The following is a 26,928-nucleotide window of genomic DNA, read 5'->3' on the forward strand; positions in this document are numbered from 1 at the left end:
GGTTTTTGGCACAGCAAAAAAATACATAAGGGTATCATACATATTCCCCATAAAAAAAGTTGTGACCACTTTCAAGAAGGTCGCTTTTGTCGTATATCTGTCCTGTATTTTACTTCAAACACCAATATATAGGATAAGCTTATTCACCTACTGTATTGGTAATTGCTTACTAGCTGCAAAAAGGTTAAAACAGTATTTATTAATTTATTTCTAATATGTTGGATTTCTGAAAGTGCCAGTGTGGGTTAATCCAACCTGAAGGCACTAGAATCATAGATACGCATCTGATATCTCCCTCCGCATTGTTTTTGTGCCCATTTCCAGTGACAGGTCTAAGTGTCAATCATACAATTCAAGGAAACACACAGGAGAGGGGGAATGCCACCTAGAAATGTTTTTCAGATACTTAAGATACAATTTTAATCAAGATACTTTTCTTTCTGTTGTTTAATAATCTTGTATGTTGAAAATGAGAAGAAAAAAAACTCTTACCCAGAGTCCGAACAAGCAGTGGTATGTATACCAGAGCCAAAGACTTTAGTTCTGGATTTATGGATCCTAAGAGGCAACAGTCATGAGGACATACATGCATCATTTTTGAAATGTATGTTTCTGATTCAGAAATGTCCTAAACAAATAATTCTAGAATTTATTTTTGTGCCTAGGGAAAACCTGTATATACACTGCATATACACAGTACATTGTAGTGTGGATAGAATTGTCTAACATGGTTGAATATTAATTAAATATAATTTGAAAAAGTATCTTTGCTAGCAGATAAATAGCTACAGTACACATTAAGTATTTAAAGTAAACTTCCATTTATCTCATTCACCTGGTTATGTCACCTACATTGTAAAAATACACTGTTATAAAACAAAAAAATAAACGTTTTGAGCAATTTGCATCTTTCTTTCTTTTAATGTTATACAGCACATGTTTAGGACCCACTAACGTATTACAAAGTTTTCTTAAAAGACAATTAAGTCTTTCAAAGGTGTTTGTTGTTTCTACTGTTGGAAAACAAATACCTGAGCAAGGAATAAAGTATCCTGGTGTGGCTGCACAAGGAGAAGAAAGGCACAATGCCTGTCACCGCCCTGTAGGACTTAAAAATGTAGTCACAATCACTCGGGCGAGGGCACTGGCCCAGCATGCTGACATGTTTGCATATGGGGTAGAGCGGCGGACTCTCTAAATACAGGTGCAGTTGGGAAATATCTTTAAAAAAAGAGTAAAGCATTATGTCAACTCCGACAAATAAACCAGCAAATGCAGTTGGGTCTAAATACAGTAGACCATACAGTATATATGCAATGTTTGTTTTTGGTTTTCGTTTTCTTTCCCTCATGTTAAATATAGTAATGGAAACAAAAAGGTGGTGTAACATTCGGTATGTTTTTTTTTTTTTTTTTTTCTTCATGAGAAAATTTAAGGTTAAACAATTCAAACACTAATTCTAGGTCACAAATTCAAATGTAAGCAACCATGTTTCTATTTAACAACAAAGGTCAGATGTGAGAAGCACATACCCAGGCATCACATAGATTATCAAAGTTTACACAAACTACTTCATGCCAGCTCAATTGCTGCTGCTTGTCAAAAGGGGTGTGGTGTGGGGGGGGGGAGGAATCTTAAATAACTGAATCGTATTGAAAAAGAAATATTTTTTTCAGTGACAAATTGTTCACATACTAAATACTGAAACATACTGAAAAAACAAATATATTTTTCTGTACAAATTTTCACCATACTGATTACTGAAACATTGAAAAACAAATAGTGAATGGTGAATGAAAAAATAAAAATTAAAATCAGCAAAATAGTAGCAGTTTCACTAGTGGTGATGTATATAATCAATACTAGCACTAGTATTATAGTACTAATATTCAAAATTCTGTATGTTTGCATACAAATGTGTGAATCTCCCTAAAATAATTATAATACAATTTTAAACCACAGAAAATTTGCTTTTACATTTTCAAAATTGAATTAGTTTCTCTGCCTATGAATTGACTTTTCGATTAATGGTTAACAAATATTATTAATGGCTAAAATTTGTTTCACAAATACATAATATAACAACAGCAGTTTTACATCTTATGTTTTAGTTTGTCTACACAAATGTTTCACTGTAGGTATACATGTTTGCTCTATACTACCAAAACAACAACAAAAAGTATCTAATATCTAAGCATAAAGTCTGTTGGTAAAAAAGGCATGTAGATGTCTGAAAAAAAAAGTGGGAAATAGCTTACCATTTCCTTGCCAACCCCAGTGGAGGTCTGGCAGCCAGCGAGGCACGGGGAGGCATAGGTCAAGCCATTGCTGGCACATATTGGATCCCAGTGTCTGAGAGAGCAGGAGCAACCCATATTACATGAAGAAATTAGTGCATTCTGCTTGTAGGACACCTCTGGAGCCCTGTTAGAAATACACAGAATAATTAAATCACTTAATAGAGTTTAAAAAATGACTGTATGTTCCTTTGCTTAACAAAATAACAAAATCATTGTTATGCTCTGTTTGAGATCGAGGAGACCCCCAATTTTTAATATCTCAAAAATACTTAACAAAACATTTATTTTCCCAAGTTTGGTCTGATCAGAGTATTAATAATTATGATTTGTTTGTTTTTTCTTTTTTTTTTTTGTTTCTTTTTTTTTTGACTGATGAAGGCTGTATTCATTTGATCTAAAATACAGCACAGCACACAAAAGTACAGTTCAATACTTTAACACTTTACTGGTCAGTGACTATGATGACAAAGGAATTCAACATTAAGTTACGTGACATGTGGCCAAGTATTTCATCCAAGTGCATACACACAAACACACATATGGATAAGTGGGCAGCCAATTTTTGCCTCTCCTTCTTGCTAACAAGGAGAAAGGAATCATAATGAGGGAAACCAAATCAGAAACCATGACATCATTAGAGCAGGGACATATAGAACTAAAACCATGGAAACTAATGAATGATAGGGCTGGCAAAAAGCAGGGAGCCATAGGGGATTACAGCAGGAGACACCAGGGTGGGGAGATGATGGTGGGAGGAGTCAGGGAGGGGCAGAATGCAGAAGAAACCAGGCAGGCTCCCAGAGCAAAGCCAGGATGAAGACCCACTGGAGACTGATGGAGGAAGAAGGCAGGGTGGATACTGGAACCTCCCTGACTGAGGTGGAGCGAAAGAGGAACCAAAGTGCTGAGTGAAGCCAGTGTGGACAGAGCTAAAGAACTGGAAATTTTAGGTATAGGAGGAGGGAGTGGGAGGCTGGACGGGACCAATAACAATGAAAACTTTCAGCTGGGTGGGACCAGCGACAATGAAGAAGACTCTGAGCTGGGTGGGACCAGTGGAGTCATAGGAGATTAAGGGATGGACGAAACCAAACGTGTGGGGAAGGAAGGTTTTTACTAAATCCCTAATAAAATAGTACAGAGGCCAGATACAGCTCCTCCTCAGCAGTGGGAGTATGGGCAGAGCTCCAATTCATTCCCTCAACTCCACGAGGATGCCCTCGTGGTGTACGATGTTAACGGCTCATGCACCTAGTCAGACTTTTCATTGAACATGAGCTCCCCGGGGTGCTGACAGTCACAGGCACAGGCTTGGGCTGTAGGTGAACAGCAAAACTAACTAAACAGTCGCACTAAACCATGCAAATCAGGATATTAGAATGCTAGAACATTTCTGAATGATCATGTGACACTGATGTCACTGAAAAAAAAAAAACTGTAATTATAATAACTTTTAACTGGTAGTGTAGACAATTTGCAGGGAAAGAAGTTCATATCAAAATCGAAATTTTTTAATTTTTACACATTAATAGATGGATCCTCTGAGACCAAACAGAACATAAGAACATAAGGACGCAATACATTAATTACATGTTTCTATTGACTGCTCAAAGCTGCCAGAGAGAATGATAATAACAAAACACGAACTGTAGTGATATTTCTGTGTTTTACCCTTGCTATGACACTGTAAGTCCAGGCACGTGTGAGTTGTCACACTGCAGAAAATACTGAACAATCATCAAAGAGAATGCCAGAACAGATACTGTAATGCAGAACTTGGATGCTCCAAGAACATTCAGCCTGAACTTCTTCATTATAAACCCCCCAGTGACAATTCCAAAAGCCACAGACGGTAAATTTGAAATGCCTGGAAAAACAAAAGATTAATAAATTCATGATACATAATTTATTTAAATGACAGTGGTTGACATTTTAAAAATGACAATACATTAGCTAAATGAATAAAAAAATAACATTAAAAAAAAGATTAGATTTGATCATAATTTAAAGAAGTTTATCATATTTGAACAAGCGTAGTGGGAGTGTTGCTGTGGTTAGTGGGGGTGGAAGCGGGGATAGTATAGTGACAGTTTTTCAAAGGAACGAAATCGAGAAATCACAGAGGAGCAAGTGTGTAGTAATGGCACTGTGAACTGTGGAAAAGTTTTCCAGACCTCTGAGGACTTAGAAGATGTGTTTGAGGATTGTTTTAAAGTAAAAGGTTTTCATTTTGTTCATTTAAATATACAGAGTTTAATGTCGAAGGTGGAGGAGGTAAGGTGGATGCTGAAGAAATTTAACTTGGGGATATTTTGTCTTACAGAAACTTGGTTAGATTCATCAATAACATATGATGAGATTAGGGTAAATAGGTATAATATAAATAGGAAGGATAGAAATAGAAAAGGTGGGGGGATATGTGTTTTTATCCGTGAAGACATTCATTTTAATGTGAAAATTAATTTCATTCAGCACAGATTATTAATCAGTCAACCACAGTTTGGGAAAAGGGAGAGAGTACCATTGACCTTATTTTAGTCTCTGACAAAATGAATATTGCCCAGCAAGGAGTGATTGAATATGGGGTTAGTGATCATTATATTATAAATTGTACAAGAAAATGTTATAAACCAAAGTTTATGGGTCATAAAACTGTGCGGACCAGACTGATGAAAAATTATGATGTTGAAGCTGTTAAAGAACAACTTAGAACAATTAAAATGGGAGAATATTCAGAATATTACAGATGTAGAAGAGGCTTGGGAGAAATGTAAAGAGTGTTTTCTTAATGTTGTAGCTCCCCTTAAGCCCGAGACACACTGCACAATTTCCGGATGTCCGAGACGAATGATGGGCATCGTGAAACAATCGTGACGATTTCTGTGATCATGGCTCCTAATCGGTGGTCCTATGTCATACAGTGAGAGAGGTTAAAAACTAAACACATAAAAACTAAAGCTGTCAAAGTCTGAATCATTATGCTCTTTTTGTTTATCACTAGCGCATGCTAATGATGTTTTATTCTTCTATAGAAACATGCGTCGTAGATTACAAGTCAATAGGTTTCATCATCATACAGACTACATCAGGGGTCGGCAACCTACGGCAGGGATAATTGCTGGCAAGTGAGCAATAGGAAAAACTGTATACTGACGTACATTTTGAGGTAATAACGTCTAATAGTCACATAGCCGGTTAGGAGCTATAAATACTATTACAGTGTGAGAATTAACTTGCGCTAGTCTACGGATGCGCATGCGACCGCTGCAAATACTAGGCACTTCAAATCAAAGCCTCATCGGTCTAACAGCACTCGTCAATGTCAAAATGACTGAGATCAATCAAATCAAAGTAGGCAGGGTTCACTGTTGACAGAAACAGAGCGCGAAGCATCAGTTTAACATTAAAGAGAGCGAGGTAAGATGACACTGCAAATCATTTCATATTTGTCCACTTTTAAACAATATATTTTACAATATAAATGTTAAATGACCGACAGCTATATCCTGTGATGCAAACTACTCATTTTGGCACAGCGGTTAACCAGAAAAATTAAAAATGGCACGTCATGTCGAAAAGGTTGCCGGCCCTGGTCTACATGCATGTCGTACCCAAGTTTATTAGATCCATGTCACACAGTGTGACCAGCAATGATCTTATAGGATTGCTAAAATAGTGCAGTGTGTAGAAGGCTTTAGAGAGGTGCGAATTAAACAAAGAGCTAGTCATTGGATGGATCAGTCGATAAGTGATCTAATAAATAGTAGAAATAAAGATTTTTTTTTTTTTTTAAATATGGGAGGACGAAGGACCAGGGTGATTTTTATAACTATAAAGTATTTAGACATTTAGTACAGAATAGGATAAAAGTAGCAACATTTAATTTATTAAAGATCAATAAAATGTAAGAATGAGGATCCCAAGTCATTATGGAGGGTTTTAAAAATGTTTGTGCCAATGGGAAAATCTGAACCTACCTCAATTAAGATAGTGTTAGGTGTTTTTGGAGGGACAGAATATGAGTATAATAGTAGAATAGTTGTAAAATAAATTGAATTACTTTTAATGATTTTGTTTAATACATCTATATCAGAAAGAGAATCACTTTTATTGCCAAGTACTGTATGTATACATGTACAAGGAATTTGTAAATTAGTAAATTGGTGCTTGACAAAGACAAAAGAAAAACAATAATAAATAATAGAACAATGAGATAAACAATTTTAAGTAAAAGCTATACAATAAGAGCAGGGAAAAAAATCAGGAAGATAAAAATATAAAATACAAAATAAACATGAACATGAACATTAACTCTACATTTGTGCAGATTATGTAAAGTGGGGAAGTGCAAATGTTCACAGTTGAAACTTAAATTGTACATTCCTGAATATTGTGCAAAATGTGCAGCAAGGAGCTAGTGCAAAAATTAGCATTGTTGATAAGTACAGTTGCGGATGGAAAGAAACTGTTTTGTGGTGTGAGGTCCTGGTCCTGACGGACTGCAGTCTTCTGCCAGATGGGATTGCTTCAAAAAGTTTGTGTCCAGGGTGAGAAGTGTCAGCCACAATCTTAACCGCCCGCTTCGGGGTCCTGGAAGTGCACAGGTCCTGAAAAGTTGCATCCAATTACCTTCTCAGCTGAGCAGATGACACGTTGCAGTCGGCCTTTGTCCTTGGCAGTGGCAGCAGCATACCAGATGGTGATGGAGGTGGTGAGAATGGACTCAGTAATGGAAGTGTAGAAGTGAACCATCATTGTCTTTGGCAGGTTAAATTTTTTTAGCTGCCTCAGGAAGTACATCCTCTACTGTGCTTTTTTAATTAGAGAGCTGATGTTGAACTCCCACTTGAGGTCCTGGGTAATGATGGTGCCCAGGAAGCGGACATAATCCACAGTTTCTACTGAGGAGTTACCCAGGATAATGGAGGCAGGTGGGGCTAGGTTCTTCCTGAAGTCTATCACCATCGCCACTGTTTTTACAGCATTGAGCTCCAGGTTGCACTGATTGCACCAGGTCACCAGATGATCAATCTCCCACTTAAAGGCAGACTCATCCCCATCAGAGATGAGCCCAATGAGGGTGGTGTCATCTACGAACTTCAGTAGTTTGACAGACTTGTGACTGGAGGTGCAGCTGTTGGTGTACAGAAAGAAGAGGAGAGGAGAAAGAACACAGCATTGAGGGGAGCCAGTACTGATGGTTCGGGGGTCAGAAACATGTTTTCCCATTCTCACATGCTGCTTCCTGTCAGACAGGAAGTCTATGATCCACCTACAGGTGGAATCAGGCACATTTAGCTGGCAGAGCTTGTCCTTTAGCAGAGCTGGTATGATTGTATTGAACACAGAGCTGAAGTCCACAAGCGGGATCCTGGCGTAGGTTCCTGAACCCCCACCCTGGCCTCTATGGCTGGAGCCCTATAACCCCCCCCAAAAAAAATACTTGGGGAAAATTACGGACTCCAAGGCCCTCCGTGGGCCAGACATAGGAACCAGAGCCCTCCATGGGCTAAAGACAGGAACAGGAGCCCTCTAGCTCAGTCCAGTGTTGTCTGTGAGGTCCAAGGGGCAATAGCAATTGGCCCTGATCCAAAACAGAGAGTTTAGTGTGGGGTCATCCAGCGCTGTTTTTGCGGCGATCCCACAGAATCCACGCATACTCTACAAAGGGGAGATCTCTGTAGGCTAGGGCTGAGAAGCTAGTAGCTAATTCCATGGCGCGGGAAGAAAATAAGGGGAAAAAAAGACTTTTAAAAACAAAAACACAGGGAGAAGGTGGGCCGCTTACTATGTTGGTCGGATCTTCTATCACGGTTGCCTACAGGAGGAGCGAGGATTGAGGGGACATGGAGTCATCACAAATAACAGTCTTTAATAAACTTCAGAAGGTGAGACACAGGGCATATATGAATACGAGTGACAACAACTGGCTTCACTATGTGTATTTAGACTAACTGTAAATGAATATTAAACAAATAAAAATATAGGCAATAAATTTAAACCCACCTATCAAAAATATGGTCCTTGATGCTGACAAGCCGTAAATTTGCTCCATGTACTTTGGTTGAAATGTGATCATTCCTATAAAACCATTGAATTGTATGATTGTGGTAATTATGATGATCAAGTAAACCGTGTTGCTGAAGAGTTTCTTCAGTGATGGCAGAAAATCTAGAAAATATCAAGAAGAAACTTTACGTAAGGTCAAGGGTCATGTATGCTCAATAACCAAACCTCATGAAAAAAAAAAAAAAAATAATAATTATAGATATATATATATATATTATATCTATATATATATATAGTATATATATATTGTCTATATATTCAAAAAATATTTAATTAAATGCACACCTTTAGCCAGAACTGCCATGGAAACTGGAGATGGTTTGTTGGGAGCAGTACTGTTTTTGTTGTTGTCCGGAATGAAACAGTCCTGCTCGCCCCCTAGAACATTAGAATTTCTTTCAGTTTCAGTCTCACCCTGCTTAGGAAGAGACTTGGGGAGGAACCAAAATGGAATTCCAGCCAGTAGCATCACTCCACCAGTTAGCAAAAAACCCAGCCACCAGGCACCAACCCAACGTGAGTCTTTGTGGTTGATGGTGATGGTATCTTCAGAAAAACAGACATGGACATAATTTGCCAAAAGTGTTTATAATTTGAAATCCAAACAAACAGTAGGACCAAATACCTTGTATTGCAATTATAACTTATTGGGTCAGCCAGTCAGTAATTATATAGAAGACTAGTTATCATAATGTCATGTCATTGATTAAAAATTATGATCCACACTGACTTCAGGTAATGATGTGTGTTACTGCAGAGTTATGATCTGGCCAAACAGAGAGCTTTTTCAAAGTTACACTTTTGAACCGACTAGAAGTGACCTGGCCAATCGATTAGACTAAAAGTCAACATCTACGTACATTGCAATCTTCACTGGTTAAACAGGTGAATACCTAAGTCCACTGCTCCTATGTCCACATAGAGCTTAGCACAGAAAGATCCTAACATGAATCCAAACATGGGCCCCATTATTCCCACAGTCTGTATGAGAGCTGGAAAAATAAAAATAAAATTCATTCATTCATTCATTCATTCATTCATTCATTCAATCAATCAATATTAAAATGTTGATTTAAAATCACCACTGAGAATAATGAAAGTAAAAAAAAGCAAAAACACATTACTTGCACATTATGTTTTGTTGTTTGTATGATCATATTGTTTCAATAGTTATAAAAATGGGCTTCATGTTCATTTCATCTTCATTTTCATCACAAAAATATTCTCAATTCATTATTTCATTATTTTTGAGGTGATATATATTTTCATGTATTGCATTCATTTATTACATCATATATGTTTTCACATTTTTGTTTTCAAAAAGAGGTACCAATCTAGGCATAGCATATTTTTTAAGAGTGTTTATTACATAAATGATATACTATAAAAATATAAGTATATAGAAGTAGACTTATAAAAGTATATAAAAATATAATTGAAAAAAATTAACTATTTTATTCGTGCACTGTAATCCAAATCTTCCGAATCCATATGACTGCAAAGAACAGACCCAAACTCAAGCCTTTATTAAGCAATCTTCATCTCCATCCTGAGCAGCGACCGTAAGCAGCAATTCCCATGCCAACGTGTTCATTACAAATGTAGAAATTACCACTTCAAGAAGCTTTACGACAGGTTTGCAGCAGTAAAAAGAACGCTCATTGGCTCACGCCTACTTCGTCATAGATTGCGACATTCCATGGTTCTGGTGAGGTGTGTTTGAATAAGAAATCCACGCCTTCACAGAGTGTATCAGGATAATAATCTGGACATTATTTTTAAGTCAATAACAACTTTTAAAGAAAAAAATGTTAATTCTGCTCTGCACCTTACACAAGCCTATTATATTCCATGAGAGAGTGTCATGATTTCCAGCTGGAGTGCCCATGAACTCCACCAGAGGGCACTCCACCCCTGACCCTTACCACTCTCACAGTCTACATTTCCCATAATCCTTTGCCGGACTCATAATCAATTATTGCATTCACTTGTGTCTTATTACTTCCATCAGTCTCACCCATTTTATAGCCTGGATGTGTACTCATTCATGGCTCAGTGTTGTTAGCCTGTAGAGTAGGCATCTCCAACCCTGCTCCTGGAGAGCAACTGTCCTACAGATTTCAGCTCCAACCCCAGTCAAACACACCTGAACCAGACTATATAAATATATTTTTAATGCTGTATTTTTACTAAAATGGTAATTTCCCTGCATATTTCATATTGGCTCTGTCTCAAGTGATTACGTTTTATATATTTTTATATATTCGTTATAAGGGATCAAAAAAGTTTTTTTAGCTAAAAATATGTAGCGATTCTTACGTTTTAAATGTTGGAATAAGTCCAAATTTTACGTTTCTTTATCGATAAAAACATACAAAATTGTAAGTTTTGTGCTTATAAATTTTATGTACTAATGCCTACATATAAACAATGAAACCTGGGGTGCGTTTCCCAAAAGCATTGTTAGCTTACTATGGTTGTTAGTTCCACTGAACTCTATTAGTAACAATGGAACTTTATTACTATAAATGTACTTCAATGTGTTAAGTGTGTTATTTTAAATATGTTATTTTTAAGTTATATGTATAAGTACACATATTCACAATCATTAAGTAAAATAAACAATTGAAATGAAAATGGAAACATGAAATCAGTATGTTTTGACATCAAATGGGGTTCCAGTGTAACTAGCAGGATGTCAATAAGGCTTGAATATATACCAGAATTGATAATAATGATTGAAACTGGTAATCAATCATACCCATGTAAAGAGCAGTGTTTTCCTCCCTCGAAAAATCATCCAGATAAGACAACCCAAGAGGCATGACTGGTGTTTCTCCTATCCCACGAAGCATGTTCCCGAGAAAGACATAGAGCCACAAGGAGGAGCTGGCTGCTTTCTCACACTCTTCACAAAAAAAATAAAATAAAAAATAAAAATAAATAAATAAATAAATAAATACTAATGAACAACTACACACAGCTCTGTAACACACTTCAATATCAGCATCTTAATGATACAAATACAAAGTCTAATTTTGTAGATTTCAAGTGTATCAGTTACGTAAAAAGCAATCAAACCCAATATATTAAGCTTCCCAAAGTTCAGAAAAGAGAAGCTAGGTAAGCAATCTAGAGTGACAGATCAGTGTTGCAGAGAATTGTGAGTAATGCAATCATACTACAAGCCAAACATGACAAATGATTCCACAACTCAACTTTCTCATCTTGTGATTTGTGAGAATGAAGTTATTTTTGAGTTATTTCTTATGAATGTGGATGCCAGTTTTAGGGTGGATCTTACAAAAATTATAAATATCTGGGGCATACAGGTGCTGGTCATATAATCAGAATGTCATCAAAAAGTTGATTTATTTCACTAATTCCATTCAAAAAGTGAAACTTGTATATTATATTTATTCATTACACACATACTGATATATTTCAAATGTTTATTTCTTTTAATTTTGATGTTTATAACTGACAGCTAAGGAAAATCCCAAATTCAGTATCTCAGAAAATTAGAATATTGTGAAAAGGTTCAATTTTGAAGACACCTGGTGCCACACTCTAATCAGTTAATTAACCCAAAACACCTGCAAAGCCTTTATGGTCTCTCAGTCTAGTTCTGTAGGCTACACAATCATGGGGAAGACTGCTGAATTGACAGTTGTCCAAAAGACGACCATTGACACAAAAGGTCACTGCAAAAGAGGCTGGCTGTTCACAGAGCTCTCTGTCCAAGCACATTAATAGAGAGGCGAAGGCAAGGAAAAGATGTGATAGAAAAAAGTGTAAAACCAATAGGGATAACCGCACCCTGGAGAGGATTGTGAAACAAAACCCATTCAAAAATGTGGGGGAGATTCACAAAGCGTGGACTGCAGCTGGTGTCAGTGCTTCAAGAACCACTACACAAAGACGTATGCAACACATGGGTTTCAGCTGTCACATTCCTTGTGTCAAGCCACTCTTGAACAACAGACAGCGTCAGAAGCGTCTCGCTTCAAAAAGGACTGGACTGTTGCTGAGTAGTCCAAAGTTATATGCTCTGATGAAAGTAAATTTTGCATTTCCTTTGGATATCAGGGTCCCAGAGTCTGGAGGAAGAGACATTTCTTGAGGTCCAGTGTAAAGTTTCCACAGTCAGTGATGGTTTGCGGTGCCATGTCATCCGCTGGTGTTGGTCCACTGTGTTTTCTGAGGTCCAAGGTCAACACAGCCGTATACCAGGAAGTTTTAGAGCACTTCATGCTTCCTGCTGCTGACCAACTTTATGGAGATGCAGATTTAATTTTCCAACAGGATTGGCACCATTTAGGCAACCTGCACACAGTGCCAAAGCTTCCAGTACCTGGTTTAAGGACCATGTTATCCCTGTTCTTAATTGGCCAGCAAACTCGCCTGACCTTAACCCCATAGAAAATCTATGGGGTATTGGGAAGAGGGAAGATGAGATATGCCAGCCCCAACAATGCAGAAGAGCTGAAGGCCACTATCAGAGCAACCTGGGCTCTCATAACACCCTGAGCAGTGCCACAGACTGATCGACTCATGCCGGGCGCTGCATTGCTGCAGTAATTCCAAGCAAAAGGAGCCCCAACTAAGTATTGAGTGCTGTACATGCTTATACTTTTCATTTTTATACTTTTTAGTTGGCCAAGATTTCTAAAAATCCTTTCTTTGTATTGGTCTTAAGTTATATTCTAATTTTCTGAGATACTGAATTTGGGATTTTCCTTAGTTGTCAGTTATAATCATCAAAATTAAAAGAAATAAACATTTGAAAAATATCAGTCTGTGTGTAATGAATGAATATAATATACAAGTTTCACTTTTTAATGGAATTAATGAAATCAACTTTTTGTTGATATTCTAATTACAGGTCCTTCTCAAACAATTAGCATATTGTGAAAAAGTTCATTATTTTCCATAATGTAATGATAAAAATTCAACTTTCATATATTTTAGATTCAGTGCACACCAACTGAAATATTTCAGGTCTTTTATTGTTTTAATACTGATGATTTTGGCATACAGCTCATCAATCTCAAAAACAATCTCAAAAAATTAGCATATTTCATCCGACCAATAAAAGAAAAGTGTTTTTAATACAAAAAAAAGTCAACCTTCAAATAATTATGTTCAGTTATGCACTCAATACTTGGTCGGGAATCCTTTTGCAGAAATGACTGCTTCAATGCGGCGTGGCATGGAGGCAATCAGCCTGTGGCACTGCTGAGGTGTTATGGAGGCCCAGGATGCTTCGATAGCGGCCTTAAGCTCATCCAGAGTGTTGGGTCTTGCGTCTCTCAACTTTCTCTTCACAATATCCCACAGATTCTCTATGGGGTTCAGGTCAGGAGAGTTGGCAGGCCAATTGAGCACAGTAATATCATGGTCAGTAAACCATTTACCAGTGGTTTTGGCACTGTGAGCAGGTGCCAGGTCGTGCTGAAAAACAAAATCTTCATCTCCATAAAGCTTTTCAGCAGATGGACGCATGAAGTGCTCCCAAAATCTCCTGCGATAGCTAGCTGCATTGACCCTGCCCTTGATAAAACACAGTGGACCAACACCAGCAGCTGACATGGCACCCCAGACCATCACTGACTGTGGGTACTTGACACTGGACTTCAGGCAACATGTGGCATTTCCTTCTCCCCAGTCTTCCTCCAGACTCTGGCACCTTGATTTCCGAATGACATGCAAAATTTGCTTTCATCCGAAAAAAGTACTTTGGACCACTGAGCAACAGTCCAGTGCTGCTTCTCTGTAGCCCAGGTCAGGCGCTTCTGCCGCTGTTTCTGGTTCAAAAGCACACGCCTGTGCACGGTGGCTCTGGATGTTTCTACTCCAGACTCAGTCCACTGCTTCCGCAGGTCTCCCAAGGTCTGGAATCGGTCCTTCTCCACAATCTTCCTCAGGGTCCGGTCACCTCTTCCTCGTTGTGCAGCGTTTTTTGCCACACTTTTTCCTTCCCACAGACTTCCCACTGAGGTGCCTTGATACAGCACTCTGGGAACACCCTATTCGTTCAGAAATTTCTTTCTGTGTCTTACCCTCTCGCTTGAGGGTGTCAATGATGGCCTTCTGGACAGCAGTCAGGTCGGCAGTCTTACCCATGATTGCGGTTTTGAGTAATGAACCAGGCTGGGAGTTTTTAAAAAGCCCCAGGAATCTTTTGCAGGTGTTTAGAGTTAATTAGTTGATTCAGATGATTAGCTTAATAGCTCGTTTAGAGAACCTTTTCATGATATGCTAATTTTTTTGATAGATTTTGGGTTTTCATGAGCTGTATGCCAAAATCATCAGTATTAAAACAATAAAAGACCTGAAATATTTCAGTTGGTGTGCAATGAATCTAACATATATGAAAGTTTAATTTTTATCATTGTGGAAAATAATGAACTTTTTCACAATATGCTAATTTTTTGATAAGGACCTGTATATGACCAGCACCTGTATATCACCTAAAAATGAGAAATATTTTTTTTATGCATAATGAAAAAGAATATATGAGGTGAACCCAGTAAGACCCAAACATTTCAACATTCACCCATTATACCATATTTATGTTAATTCATGCAATTTAATTAAATATAAATTATTATATAGGATACACTGTATATATAGGATTTTTTATAGGATTTTTTGGAAGAAGACATTTAATTGGAAAGGATATGGATCTTCTCTAGAAACCTGTTAAGGCCCATAAGTTTATATTGTGATAAATTGGTTGCAGTGTCCCTATATATGGTTTACTATCTCATCTGAGGTCTGTCTCAAGGTCTGGGCAGAACAACTTACCTGCTTGAATTTCCACTATGGGAATTTCATTATCATGTATAAGACTCCCGATGGTTAAGCATGGTAGAATACCCTCTGTACCATTGAAGGCAGGGAAATGTGAAATTGTTGTCTCGTATTTGTACCTGTATAAAACAAATGCACATTTGACACATATTGTTTGTCTTATAATTTGAATCTAGAAACATATCCTTGTTGACACAAACATGGTAACTAAAGGGATTTAAAGATTTAACCAGTTAAACGTACGGTCCTTGGAAGAAATGTGGTGCCACAGTTATGAAGGATCCCATGGCCATGATTAAACATCCAGCTCCTATGAGTCGTGGTCTATGAAGCTTAGCACCAAAATAACTCACAAAAGCTATTACAAGCAGATTACCTGAAAAAAACAAAAATTGGTGTCCTATTAACATCACCACCCATTTTAACCATAAAGACAGAAATAAATTGCACTTGTATAAATAAAACTGCTATACAGAATATATATTAAAAAAACAAACAAAAAAAAAAACAGTTTGAATACACTGGTCCTAAAAAGTTACAGTCATCTGTGTTTTGTGTTTGCTTTAGTTAAACTTTGTATTTTATCTGTTTCTTAATCAGTTTCTTTTGTCTGTAATAATTTCCTACTATAGTTACTCATTGTATAGTTACTCATAGTTACTCATTGGCTTGTTTCACTTTATTTAATCTCTGTTTGGTTGGTTTGGTTGTTCTTTTCTTGAGTTCTTTTAGTTAAATAAATACAAATACAAAAATACAAAAAATGCAGCATTTAGATCCATTTCACATCTTTATTTCAACCAAGCTGTGACAGAAGAACTGACCCAATAATCTTGCAGCAACGACAATAATCCTCCTCTTGCAGTGGAATCAGTCTCTAGAGAGGCAAATGCAGGAATTTCTGGACATTTTCCATCTTGTCCCTTATGAATGATTGTGACTACCTGTATGCTTTTCTGGACAAGCTTCAGCGTTGAAACAAGACTGCACTTGCCTCTGTAGGGGCTCTAGGGACTTTCATTTAGTAAATGGAGTGGGTACTCCTCCATAATGGTTCTCCTTTCACTATATGCGAGAGTGAGGAGGAAACCAGCAAGAACAACCAGTCCTGCGACTATGAAGACAGAGACCACTACAGATGCCAGAGCCCCCTGCGATCAAAGTGCCAGTGATGAGGAGTGAGCTGAAGATCATTCCAGAGCCCAGGTCTGATGTAACATCTCAAGTCAAGTCAAGTCTGCTTTATTGTCAATTCTTCCACATGTACATACATACATACAGAGAATCATAGTGCAGTGGTGCCTGGGGCAGAAGAGGGAAGGGGGGCAAGTTCGGGAGCGAGTTCAGCTTCCTGACAGCCTGATGAATGAAGCTGTCCTTCAGTCTGCTGGTCCTGGCCTGGAGACTCCACAGTCTCCTCCCTGATGGCAGCAGACTGAATAAGCTGTGTGACGCGTGTGTGGGATCACCTGCACTGCAGAGGGCTTTGCGAGTGAGACGGGTTCCGTAAATGTTCTGGAGGGAGGGAAAAGAGACACCAATGATCTTCTCATCTTCTCTCGCTATGCGTTGAAGAGTCTTCCGGCAGGACGTGTTGCAGGCGCCATACCACACAGTGATGCAGCAGGTCAGGATGCTATCAATGGTGCCTCTGTAGAAGGTGCACATGATGGGGGCCGGGGCTCTAGCTCTTCTCAGTTTGCGGAGGAAGTAGAGACGCTGCTGTGCTTTCTTGGCCAGTGCTGCAGTGTTGTCTGTCCAGGAGAGGTCCTCTGTAATGTGCACACCCAGGAACTTGGTGCTGCTCACTCTCTCCACAGTCACACCATTGATGGTCAGAGGAGCATGCTGAGTGTACACTCTCCTGAAGTCAACAACAATCTCCTTCGTCTTCTCCACGTTCAGAGAGAGATTGTTGTCACTGCACCACCCGGCCAGGCAGCTCACCTCGCTCCTGTAGTTTGTCTCATCTCTGTAGGTAATGAGACCCACCACAGTACTGTCATCCGCAAACTTAATAAAGAGGTTGGAGTTGTGTGACGTGTGCAATCGTGGGTCAGCAGAGTGAAGAGGAGGGGGCTCGGCACACATCCTTGGGGGCCCCAGTGTTCAGTGTGATGGTGCTGGATGTGTTGCTACCGACCTGTACTGCCTGAGGTCTTCCAGTCAGAAAGTCCAACAGCCAGCTGCACAGCGAAGTGTTGAGTCCCAGCTGGACCAGTATGTGCTGTTGAGGTATGATTGTGTTGAATGCTGAACTGAAGTCTATGAACAGCATTCTGACGTATGAGTCCTTTTTGTCTATATGTGTGAGTGCTGTGTGGAGGGCAGTTGCGATGGTGTCATCGGTCGAGCGATTGGACCGATATGCAAACTGGATGGGGTCCAGGGAGAGGAGGGAGGGCAGATTTGATATGGTGCATGACTAGCCGTTCAAAGCACTTCATGAGGATGGGAGTAAGTGCAACAGGACAGTAGTCATTGAAGCAGGATGGAGACGGCTTCTTCGGGACTGGAATGATGGTGGTAGCTTTGAAACGTGGGAACAACAGCCTGACTAAGCAAGATGTTGAAAATGTCTGTGAAGACATCAGTGAGTTCCACTGCACAGATGCACAGATGTGTGAGCCATCTGACCAGATATGTGAGCCAGCCACATCGTCTGCCCCAGAGAGTGCCTTTGTGAAGTACGAGGGAATGGATTGGAGCACCACCCATACTCCCACCATCAAGGGTGAGCTGTGCCTTCCCTTCTTCGTCCACTTCCAAGTCTCCTTCGGTGAGGTTGTTCCCGCCTCCCATTTACACCTCCATTACCTGTTTTCAATCAGATTTGCTTCTCCACATGGATTTGCCTTAGGCTTTGTGTTCACCAGCCCAGCCAATGGGCATTGACACCAGAGCACATCGAACCTACAGCCCTGTAATTCCTCCTCTGCCTGTCAAGTAGTTTGAGACAGTCATCCACATGACTCTGCTGAGCTTCCTCCCTCCTGCTCCGTACTGATCAGTCCTCACTCTGCCTGCACCACAGACTTCCAGTCTGTTGTCTGTGTCTTTTACCTCTACCCCTTTGGCTCTGTCTTGCTCCTACTTCCATCCGGTCTCCTTCCCAGCTCTACCACCAGGGTCTCTGTCTCTGTCCATTTATTCCCTGGTTCCAGCTGCCAAGCCTCCACCCTGGCTCCTCCTTCCACCCACCTCCTACACTCACCTTACACATTGATTGGTGCAGACACTATCAGTGTTTGATTGGTTTGCTTCAGTATATTTAAGCTCTGTGTTTCCTTCTGTTCATTGTCTGTTTCTTGTCACAAGTTGCTCTGTTCTTGATTTATTTTAGTAAAATCGAATTGCCGCATTTAGAGCCATTTCCATTTCATAGCATTTTTTTTCTTTTTTTTCCAACCAAGCTGTGACAGTAACAGCAACTTATTTGTATTGTTTTTAAGAAATTCACCAAAAATGTGGTTAAAGTTCCAAAAAAGTCACCAATAAATTAATGAATTGAGTTAAAAAAAAAAATAGTTCCAACATAACTTACTTACATAAAATATTAAGCCATTTGTCGCCAACAATGATATTTATAACTAAATTTAGTAAGAATTCAGTCAGTGTGATTCAGATGGACAGGTATGATTTTTAGGGAAAAAAAGCATGACTGTCCAGCCCTAAACCGAATTGTCAGTTGGGCATAAGAAGATTGCATGGAAACTCGAACTGTGTCGAGAAATGCTTTAGGAACACCCCTGCTTGACCGCGTTCTGAAGCACGTGAATCAGTCCAGTGGAGCAGCAAGACGTCACAAGCGGTGTGACGTGAGCAACCAGGAAGTAAAAAAGCGTATCCGGCAAAGTGCAAGTTCCCCTTCAGGAACTCGAGCTGCATCAAGAAACAGTTTGGGAATGCCCCTGTGTAAACGCTTTCTGAAGCACATGTAAAATCAGTTCAATGGAGCAGTGAGACGTCATTAGCGGGGTGACGAGAGCAACCAGTAAGTAAAAAAGTGCATCTGGCAGAGCGCAAGTTAGCTTCTGCTCTTCAATACCACTCCGAGCAAACATCAAAAAAGACATTGTGGAACATCATTTCAGACATTGTGTTCCTCCCTGCCCACGATATCTGGCAGCGGGGGATGTTGTTTGTTTGTTGTCTTTTGTCTTAGGACGGAGCATCTGGGTCAGCGGGGGCCAGGCATTTCATCTATCTTCCTCTGAGGAGGTGGATGTGATGGTTGTCGAGATCTTGCCTGGCCATGTTTGATTCTTCCCCCTGGAGAGAGAGCCAGGCATTTCATCTATCTTCCTCTGAGGAGGTGGATGTGATGGTTGTCGAGACAGAGGAGACTGTGGAGCTCGTGGAGGTTGTGACTCGTGCTTTAGCCAAATTAAATATCGATTGGCCAGCTGAGAAACAGGACTCTCATTAATAAATTAGATGAGCATTTTCTTAGAGCTAGATCACAGCCTTCACGACGAGGCCTTCCATTTTTTCCCCGATCTCCATGCAGAGGTTTCAAGATCGTGGGAGAAACCATATTCATCCCATATCTACAGCACCAAAGTCTCGAATTATTCCAACATCATGGGGCTGAATGAGAAGGGATATGGGGCGATGCCAATGGTGGAGCAGACGCTTGCGAGCTATTTATCCCCATCCTCAGCATCTTCCCTGAAGGCCAAGAAGCTTCCCACCAGGCCCGCTAGGCTGACATCTAGTCTGGTTGGAAAAGCTTATACGGCGGCAGGTCAGGATGGTGCATGTTTGCACACCATGGCGGTGTTACAAGTATACCAGGCTGAGCTGCTCAGGGACCTGGATGACAGGGGGGAGGAGGAATCTGATGTGTTAGCTGAACTGCGTCGGGCAACAGATTTGTCCCTCTGGGCTACCAAAGAAACATGTCGTCGAGAGATCTCAGGAGGCGAGGAAACAAGTGGCGGCATTCCAACGTTTCCTCCCTTGTCGCTCTCAGGCCCATGGGGCTGTTGAGCGGGAGCAGCCCCAGCCATCAAGCTCCTCATACCGCCAGTCACAAAAACAGAGCAACCCACACCCCTCCACAGAAAGAAAGGGGGATGGGGCGATGCTCTCAGTTGGGGTCTTCTAGACCAAAAAAGGATCTGCAGACCGTTATTTTCTTGAGGAAGACCTCGACTAAGCGGTCCTGACGCCACCATCATCAGGTCCTTGAGGGCAGCCCCACCTGTGGACGAAAATATAACACCTCAGTATACGGTACCCAATCCTCGTCAGTGCCCTCACAGAGGTTTACTGATATTCCTGCCACCCTCTGTGCTTCAGGGCTCAGTGAGCTCTGGCAAGTGAATTTCCCAGCTGCCGCCTGGCGATGGTACAGCACGGGAGAGCTTATCTCCTCAAGTGAGGGCACTACATTAGTCAGGTTAGTCGTTCCCTACCAGTCATCCGCTTCAGGGCACCCAACTGGCACCTCTAATAACACCAGAGGCCAGCCTCGAGTGCCTCGAGCCTACTTCCCTTAGTAGATTTTTTGGCAGGGTGGAAACTTCTGCAAAACGTCTCAAAATGGGTCGTGCAGATTGTAGAGAGAGGCTACAGAATCCAGTTTGGTTTTTGTCCGCCCCATTTCCCATGCTAGTGGTTTCCCGAGTAGGCTCTGGTAATGGAACAAGAAGTAGATACTTTCTTGAGGAAGGGGGTCATATAACGTGTTCCTCCTCTCGAGAGCGTCCGGGTTCTACAGCCATAACTTCATCATTCCGAAGAAGGATTGGGGAGGTTGCGTTCAATCCTAGATCTCCGTCTTCTGAACCGCACTATCAAATGGCTTTGGTTCAAGATGCTCACTATCAAGCAGATAGTATCTCAAATCCAGTCTGAGGACTGGTTTGTTACGATAGATTTCAAAGATGCTTATTTTCCATGTTTCCATTCTTTCTCAACACTGGAAGTTCCTGAGGTTTTCTTTTGGGGGGCGAAGCATACCAATATAAAGTTCTTCCCTTTGGCCTGTCACTCTCACCCCGCACTTTCGTGAAGTGTGTGGATGCAGCTCTGGCTCCTCTGCGACTCCAGGGCATCCACATACTCAATTACATCAATGATTGGTTGATACTAGCTCAATCGGAGCAGATGGCAGCTCGGCATCGAGATGTTGTCCTCGCCCATATGAGAGAAATGGGGCTAAGACTAAATGCCAAGAAAAGTGTGCTTTCTCCACTACAGAGAACCACTTATTTAGGCATGGTGTGGGATTCAACCACGATGCAGGCATGTTTGTCTCCTGCTCGTATCGAGTCAATCCTCACAGCAGTCAAGAGTGTAAGAAAAGGTCAGTCACTTACTGTCAAACAGTTTTAAAGTCTGTTGGGTCTGATGGGAGTGGCATCCAACGTGATATATTTTGGCCTGCTGTACATGGGACCCTTGCAGTGGTGGCTCAGGACTCAGGGATTTTCCCTGAGGGGGAATTCACTTTGCATTATCAAGGTCACGCGGCAATGCTTACATGCCTTGGACATGTGGAAGAAATGTTGCTTCCTAGCTCAAGGCCCGATGTTAGGAGCTCCTTGTCGTTGTGCAACGCTAACGACAGACGGGATCTCTCACGGGCTGGGGGGCGGTCATAAATTGCCGCTCTTCCCAGGTCTGTGGGAAGGCCATCATCTCACGTGGCACATAAACTTCCTGGAGATGCTGGCTGTGTTTCAAACTCTGAGACACTTCCTTCTAGACCTGTGGGGATATCATGTGATGGTCCACACAGACAACACATCGGTGGTCTCCTAGATCTATCGGTGGGGCGGGGGGGGGGGGGGGGGTGGTCTTGCATTCGATCCCCTACAAGCTGGCATGCCAGATCCTTCAGTGTGGGCTCAGGGGAAACTCCTCTCACTAAGAGCAGTCTACATACCTGGGTATCTCAGTCAGGAGGCAGACATCCTGTCAAGGCAGGGGCTGAGGCCCAGGGGATGGAGACTCCTACCCGAGGTGGTGGAGCTCCTTTGGAAGTGTTGGCCAGGCCAGGCCAAAGTTTGGCCAGGCAGAAGTGTATCTATTTGCATCGCAGGAAATGACAAACTGTCTGGTCTGGATCTCCCTCACACATCCAGCTCCACTTGGGCTGGATGCCATGGTGCTGTTGTGGCCGAGGCTTCGTCAGTACACTTTTTCTTCGATCGTTCTGCTCCCGGGAGTTCTGAAGAGAGTACGCCGGGACGAGGTCCATCTGCTGCTAGTAGCCCCGTTCTGGCCGACCCGAGTATGGTTCTTGGAACTAGTGTTCCTCCTCTACGGCTCTCCGCTGGAGATTCCGATCAGTAGGGACCTCCTCTCTCAGGTGGAGGGCACCATTCTTCACCCCCGCCCGGAGTTGTGGAAGCTGTGGGCGTGGCCCCTGAAGGAGCACAACTCCTAGCATCTGGTCTCTCAACTGAGGTTATTGAGACTATATTCCAGTCCAGAGCTCCCGCCACAAGGAAACAGTATGCCTTGAAGTGGAAGCTTTTCACCTCATGGTGTGGACAGCAACCGCAAGACCTAGTCAACTGCCCAATTGGTACAGTTCTGGAGTTTTTGTTTTGTTGGAGCGATTCTCTGCAGGGTTATCTCCCTCCACTCTGAATGTATACGTGGCAGCCTTAGCTGCTTACCATGCCCTTCTGGGTGGTCAATCATTGGGAAGACACCCACTTGTCATTTGTTTCCTCCATGGCACCCTGAGGCTGGGGCCAGTACCGCACACTAAGGTGCCCTCATGGGACCTGGCAGTGGTTCTGGAGGGCTTGTGCAATGCCCCCTTTGAACCCATAGAAGAAGTTGCAGTCAAATTTCTCACGCTCAAGACAATTTTTCTCCTCACTATTTCCTCACTCAAAAGGATCGGGGATCTTCAGGCACTTTCTGTTTTGTGCCTGGAGTTTGCTCCAGGCATGGTTAGGGCATTCCTTGACCTGAGGGTGAGGTATGTCCCTAAGGTGCTCACTTCTTCGCCATAGTACTTCAGACATTCTGTCCTCCTTCGTTCCAGGAAGTAGGCCAAGAAAGGCTTAACCTGCTCTGTCCAGTTCGAGCACTGGACGCTTATGCACACAGAGCTGCCCCGTGGCCTAAGGCAGATCAGCTGTTTGTTTGCTTTGGTCTGCCCAAGAGAGGATCTTCGGCAACCAAGCAGACTATGAATAGGTGGGTGATCGAGGCCATCTAACTAGCCTACGAGTCTTCTGGTATCCCACCACCTATGGGGGTCAGAGAGCACTCGACCAGGAGTATTTGTGCTGTGGCTGGTCCTCTCCGTACACCTTTGTCCACTTCTATAACCTAGGCCTGGCATCTACCCCAGGATCCCAAGTCCTCTCTTCGTGATGTGCTCAAGAGATACACACACAGGAAGTGGGGAAGTCGTGGCCTAAACGGACTCCAATCGAGGGTTGTGAGTTCAGGGGGCCGGCACTTGTTTCTCTCTCCAGTAGGTGCCCTTGAGCAAGGCACTGAACCCCCAACTGCTCCCCGCCGCCGCAGCATAAAATGGCTGCCCACTCATTGTGTCCACAGTGTGTGTGTGTGTTCTCTGCTCTGTGTGTGTGCACTTCGGATGGGTTAAATGCAGAGCACGAATTCTGAGTATGGGTCACCATACTTGGCTGAATATCACGTCACACAGGCAGGGACTTGCAGTAGGTATTCTCATTTCCAAAGCGTTTCTTGACGCAGCTGGAGTTCCTGAAGGGGAATGTCTCCAGGTTACGTATATTCCCCGAGGGAAGGAGACACTGTGTCTCTTTGCCATACTCCCTGCATCCCTGCAGGCGCTACTTCATCGAGGCTGACTTGTGCTCTGCCGGATGTGCTTTTTTACTTCCTGGTTGCTCATGTCACCCCACTTGTGACATCTCACTGCTCCATTTTACATGTGCTTCAGAACACAGTTTAGAAAGGGGTGTTCCCTAAGCATTTCTCGATGCAGTGTCTCATTCCCTCTGAAAACCATGGTTACATGCGTAACCTGGAGACGTCAGCCACCAATTCACCAAGTGTAATAATTATAAATTGCCATTATAGTGTGTGGGTACATGAAGGGTTTTATTTTTAGCATTCTGTTACATTTAGACACAAAACGTAATTTTTTTATTCTCACCAATTTCAAAACTTCCATCAATGAATCCAATAAGCGAGCTAGGAATGTCAAAACGTCTCTCAATCTGTGTGACAGAGCTCTTCATGTAGCTGCCCTGAAATGCTTTGGCAAAGTACACAAAACACATGGCAACCAAAAACATCTGAGGAGAGAGAGAGAGATTAGATTAGATTAAATTAAATTAGATTAGATTAGATTAGATTCAGCTTTATAGTCATTACACATGTAAGGTATAAGGCAACAAAATGCAGAGAGAGAGAGAGTGATTTAGTTAACAATTCATGTAAATAAAAACCCACTATGAGTTTATACACTAACAAACTATATATTTACATTTTCTGAAGAAATGCAAAGTCATTATTATGCTAGGATAATCTGGGTGGTCCCTAACATTGTTGCTAAATTGCTGTGTGAGACTTCAATGTCCATCCATTTTAATGAATAAAAAATATAATAATAATAATATTCCAAATACTGTAATTCCAGAAGTAACATTGTATCTTTATTCAAAAAGCCTCACAATCTGAGATATAATTCATGTCTGTAGTAGGCTACCTGGTGCAAGATGGGTTACACACAAAATTTAATACATAAGGTTGTTTGAATAGTGAATAGGAATATTATTTATGCTTGGATTATATCACATTCCGGTTAGTTTAAATAGTTAAAGATGGTTTTAGCTAGTTTAGGTTGGTATTTCCAGGCTGACCAAGTTAATCTTAATCAAACCAGCTGAAAAGTGCCAGCTAAAATAAGCCAACAAATGATAAAATATTATGCTAATTTTAGCCATTTAATTGTACCGTAACTTACCATAATCAAACTGAAGTACTTTTGTAAATAGTTTTGTGAAACCAATTGCAATCACTCACAGGTTCCCCATTAAAAGTTATGAAATATTTTGATGACCTACCAAAAAAGGCATTTTCTAACCAATGTGTTCATTCTGTATAGTATATTATGTCATATATGTGCATTCCAAAACAATAAATATCATTGAATTCAAAACTTATTCAACACTACACGAGACAGTGACATACACCCATGGGAATACAAAGATGTTTAACCCACATTTTGAGGACTAGTAAAACCATTTTCTCAGTATTTGAACTATCATCAGATTTCCATTGTATGTTCATGTTACATGAGTTAACCATTAAAAAGTTGTAGTTTGGGTCAGAAACCGTTCCACTGATTGGTTTACACAAAAGGAAGTACACTAATCATCATCCACCACTCAAACTCTTACCCTGCTCTAAACATTGACATCCTAGAGACTAATTTCTTCTGAAAGATAAGATCAGAATTTCCTAGTAGAATGTTGTTTCCTAGTAGAATATTGTTTGTGAATGGGAAGTTAAAGGGACCAAAAATTCACCCAAATGACTAATTTATTCATCCAGATTATTGTTATTCCAAACCTGTATGGCTTTTCTATTCAGACTTTTCTATTCTTTATTTCTTTCCGACTTTTCTATTCTTTCTTTCTTTCTTTCTTTCTTTCTTTCTTTCTTTTTTTCTGCTTAATTAAGTTATTTCTTTCAAACTAATCCCAACTGGTGTAATATTTAAAATGGAATGTACACATTTGTCTGAGACTAAAATGTAAAAATTATTTTGGGGGCCACTAAAAATGTCTGAATATAAAGCTGAAACTATGCAGAGAAAGTCAAAAGAAAGTAATTGCATAGTGATGGAATTAAATGAGCTGTTATCAGTTTCATGTCTTTGATTATAATGGGTCAGTGTAAACAAACAAACAAAAAAATAAATAAATAATGAAAAGCAAGAAGAAAATAAGTTAAAATTACCTTTAATTTGGAGCAGCATTGCTCTCGTGCAGTCTTCTTTTCCACACTCATGATGCCCTGGAAGCAAACGATACGAATGACAGATGACAGGACAGTACAGAGCATGTAAACACCAGGATCATTATGAACAGCATCACATTACAGTCGTGCAAACAGCATTTTTTCCAGGGTCCGTTGTTCATGGAAGTAAGAGAACTTCATCTGAGGGGAAAGACCCCTGAGGGTGGAGCTGTGAGTGGATTCAGAAATTGCACCACATTTCCTGCAAGAGGAACTTTTCTAGAATCATGGACAGCAGGACAAACTTTGTTGATGCTGGCTTGATACTGAAGACAATGAAACATGATGTGGGGAATAGAGAGACAATGAAACATGATGTGGGGAAGAGAGAGAGAGAGAGATTTTATAACACTTTATTCTTAACCATTAAAAACAATTAACAAACATACACTTGACTTAAGACACTCAGAAAAAATAGTTCTCCATCTTTAACAGAGCATAACATTTCTTTGTAATCCCATACATTTTCAAATTCTTCAATATTCTTCATATTTTTATAAAATAATCAAAATTAATTCTTACTTTTATTACTCTTAAAAACATATACAGCATCCGTACCAACTTTCCTTTCTTGTCAAATAAATAGCCATTTTTGCTTTTCCAATAGCAAAGTTTATAAGTTGTGCTTTCTTTCTCTTTTTTTTTCCTAAACCTAAAACCAGAAATGAACCCAACCTTAGAAAAAATAACCTTGAAATCCACAAACATAAAATTAAGCATCAAAAAAATAGGCTTTTAAGTCTATCACAATGTA

The 26,928-nt window shown here is 40.7% G+C and overlaps 1 protein-coding gene across 1 annotated transcript; it reads right to left on the reverse strand.

Moving 5' to 3' along the window:
* Positions 1-3,976: 3,976 nt before the first annotated feature.
* Positions 3,977-26,336, reverse strand: LOC109050260 (solute carrier organic anion transporter family member 1C1-like). Its single transcript, XM_042747041.1, has 9 exons — positions 26,115-26,336; positions 24,304-24,445; positions 15,429-15,561; positions 15,180-15,304; positions 11,131-11,277; positions 9,263-9,361; positions 8,655-8,915; positions 8,307-8,471; positions 3,977-4,167 (listed from the first exon to the last, which is right to left on the reverse strand). The coding sequence occupies exons 1-9, from the start codon at positions 26,217-26,219 to the stop codon at positions 3,977-3,979; spliced, it is 1,368 nt and encodes a 455-aa protein (XP_042602975.1). The 5' UTR covers positions 26,220-26,336.
* Between the last annotated feature and the right edge of the window lie 592 nt (positions 26,337-26,928).

This window comes from Cyprinus carpio, chromosome A4, assembly GCF_018340385.1.
Source record: "Cyprinus carpio isolate SPL01 chromosome A4, ASM1834038v1, whole genome shotgun sequence".
NCBI classification, from domain to species: Eukaryota; Metazoa; Chordata; class Actinopteri; order Cypriniformes; family Cyprinidae; genus Cyprinus; species Cyprinus carpio.

Bases quoted from the DNA above. Each gene is read 5' to 3' on its own strand.
- LOC109050260 (XM_042747041.1), bottom strand. From the start codon at position 26,219: ATGCTCTGTACTGTCCTGTCATCTGTCATTCGTATCGTTTGCTTCCAG. The intron at 24,446-26,114 runs GTAATTTTAACT...CTCTCTCCTCAG, and splicing joins AATGCTGCTCCAAATTAAAG to ATGTTTTTGGTTGCCATGTG. The intron at 11,278-15,179 runs GTAAGTTGTTCT...TTTTTTGTGAAG, and splicing joins CATAGTGGAAATTCAAGCAG to AGTGTGAGAAAGCAGCCAGC.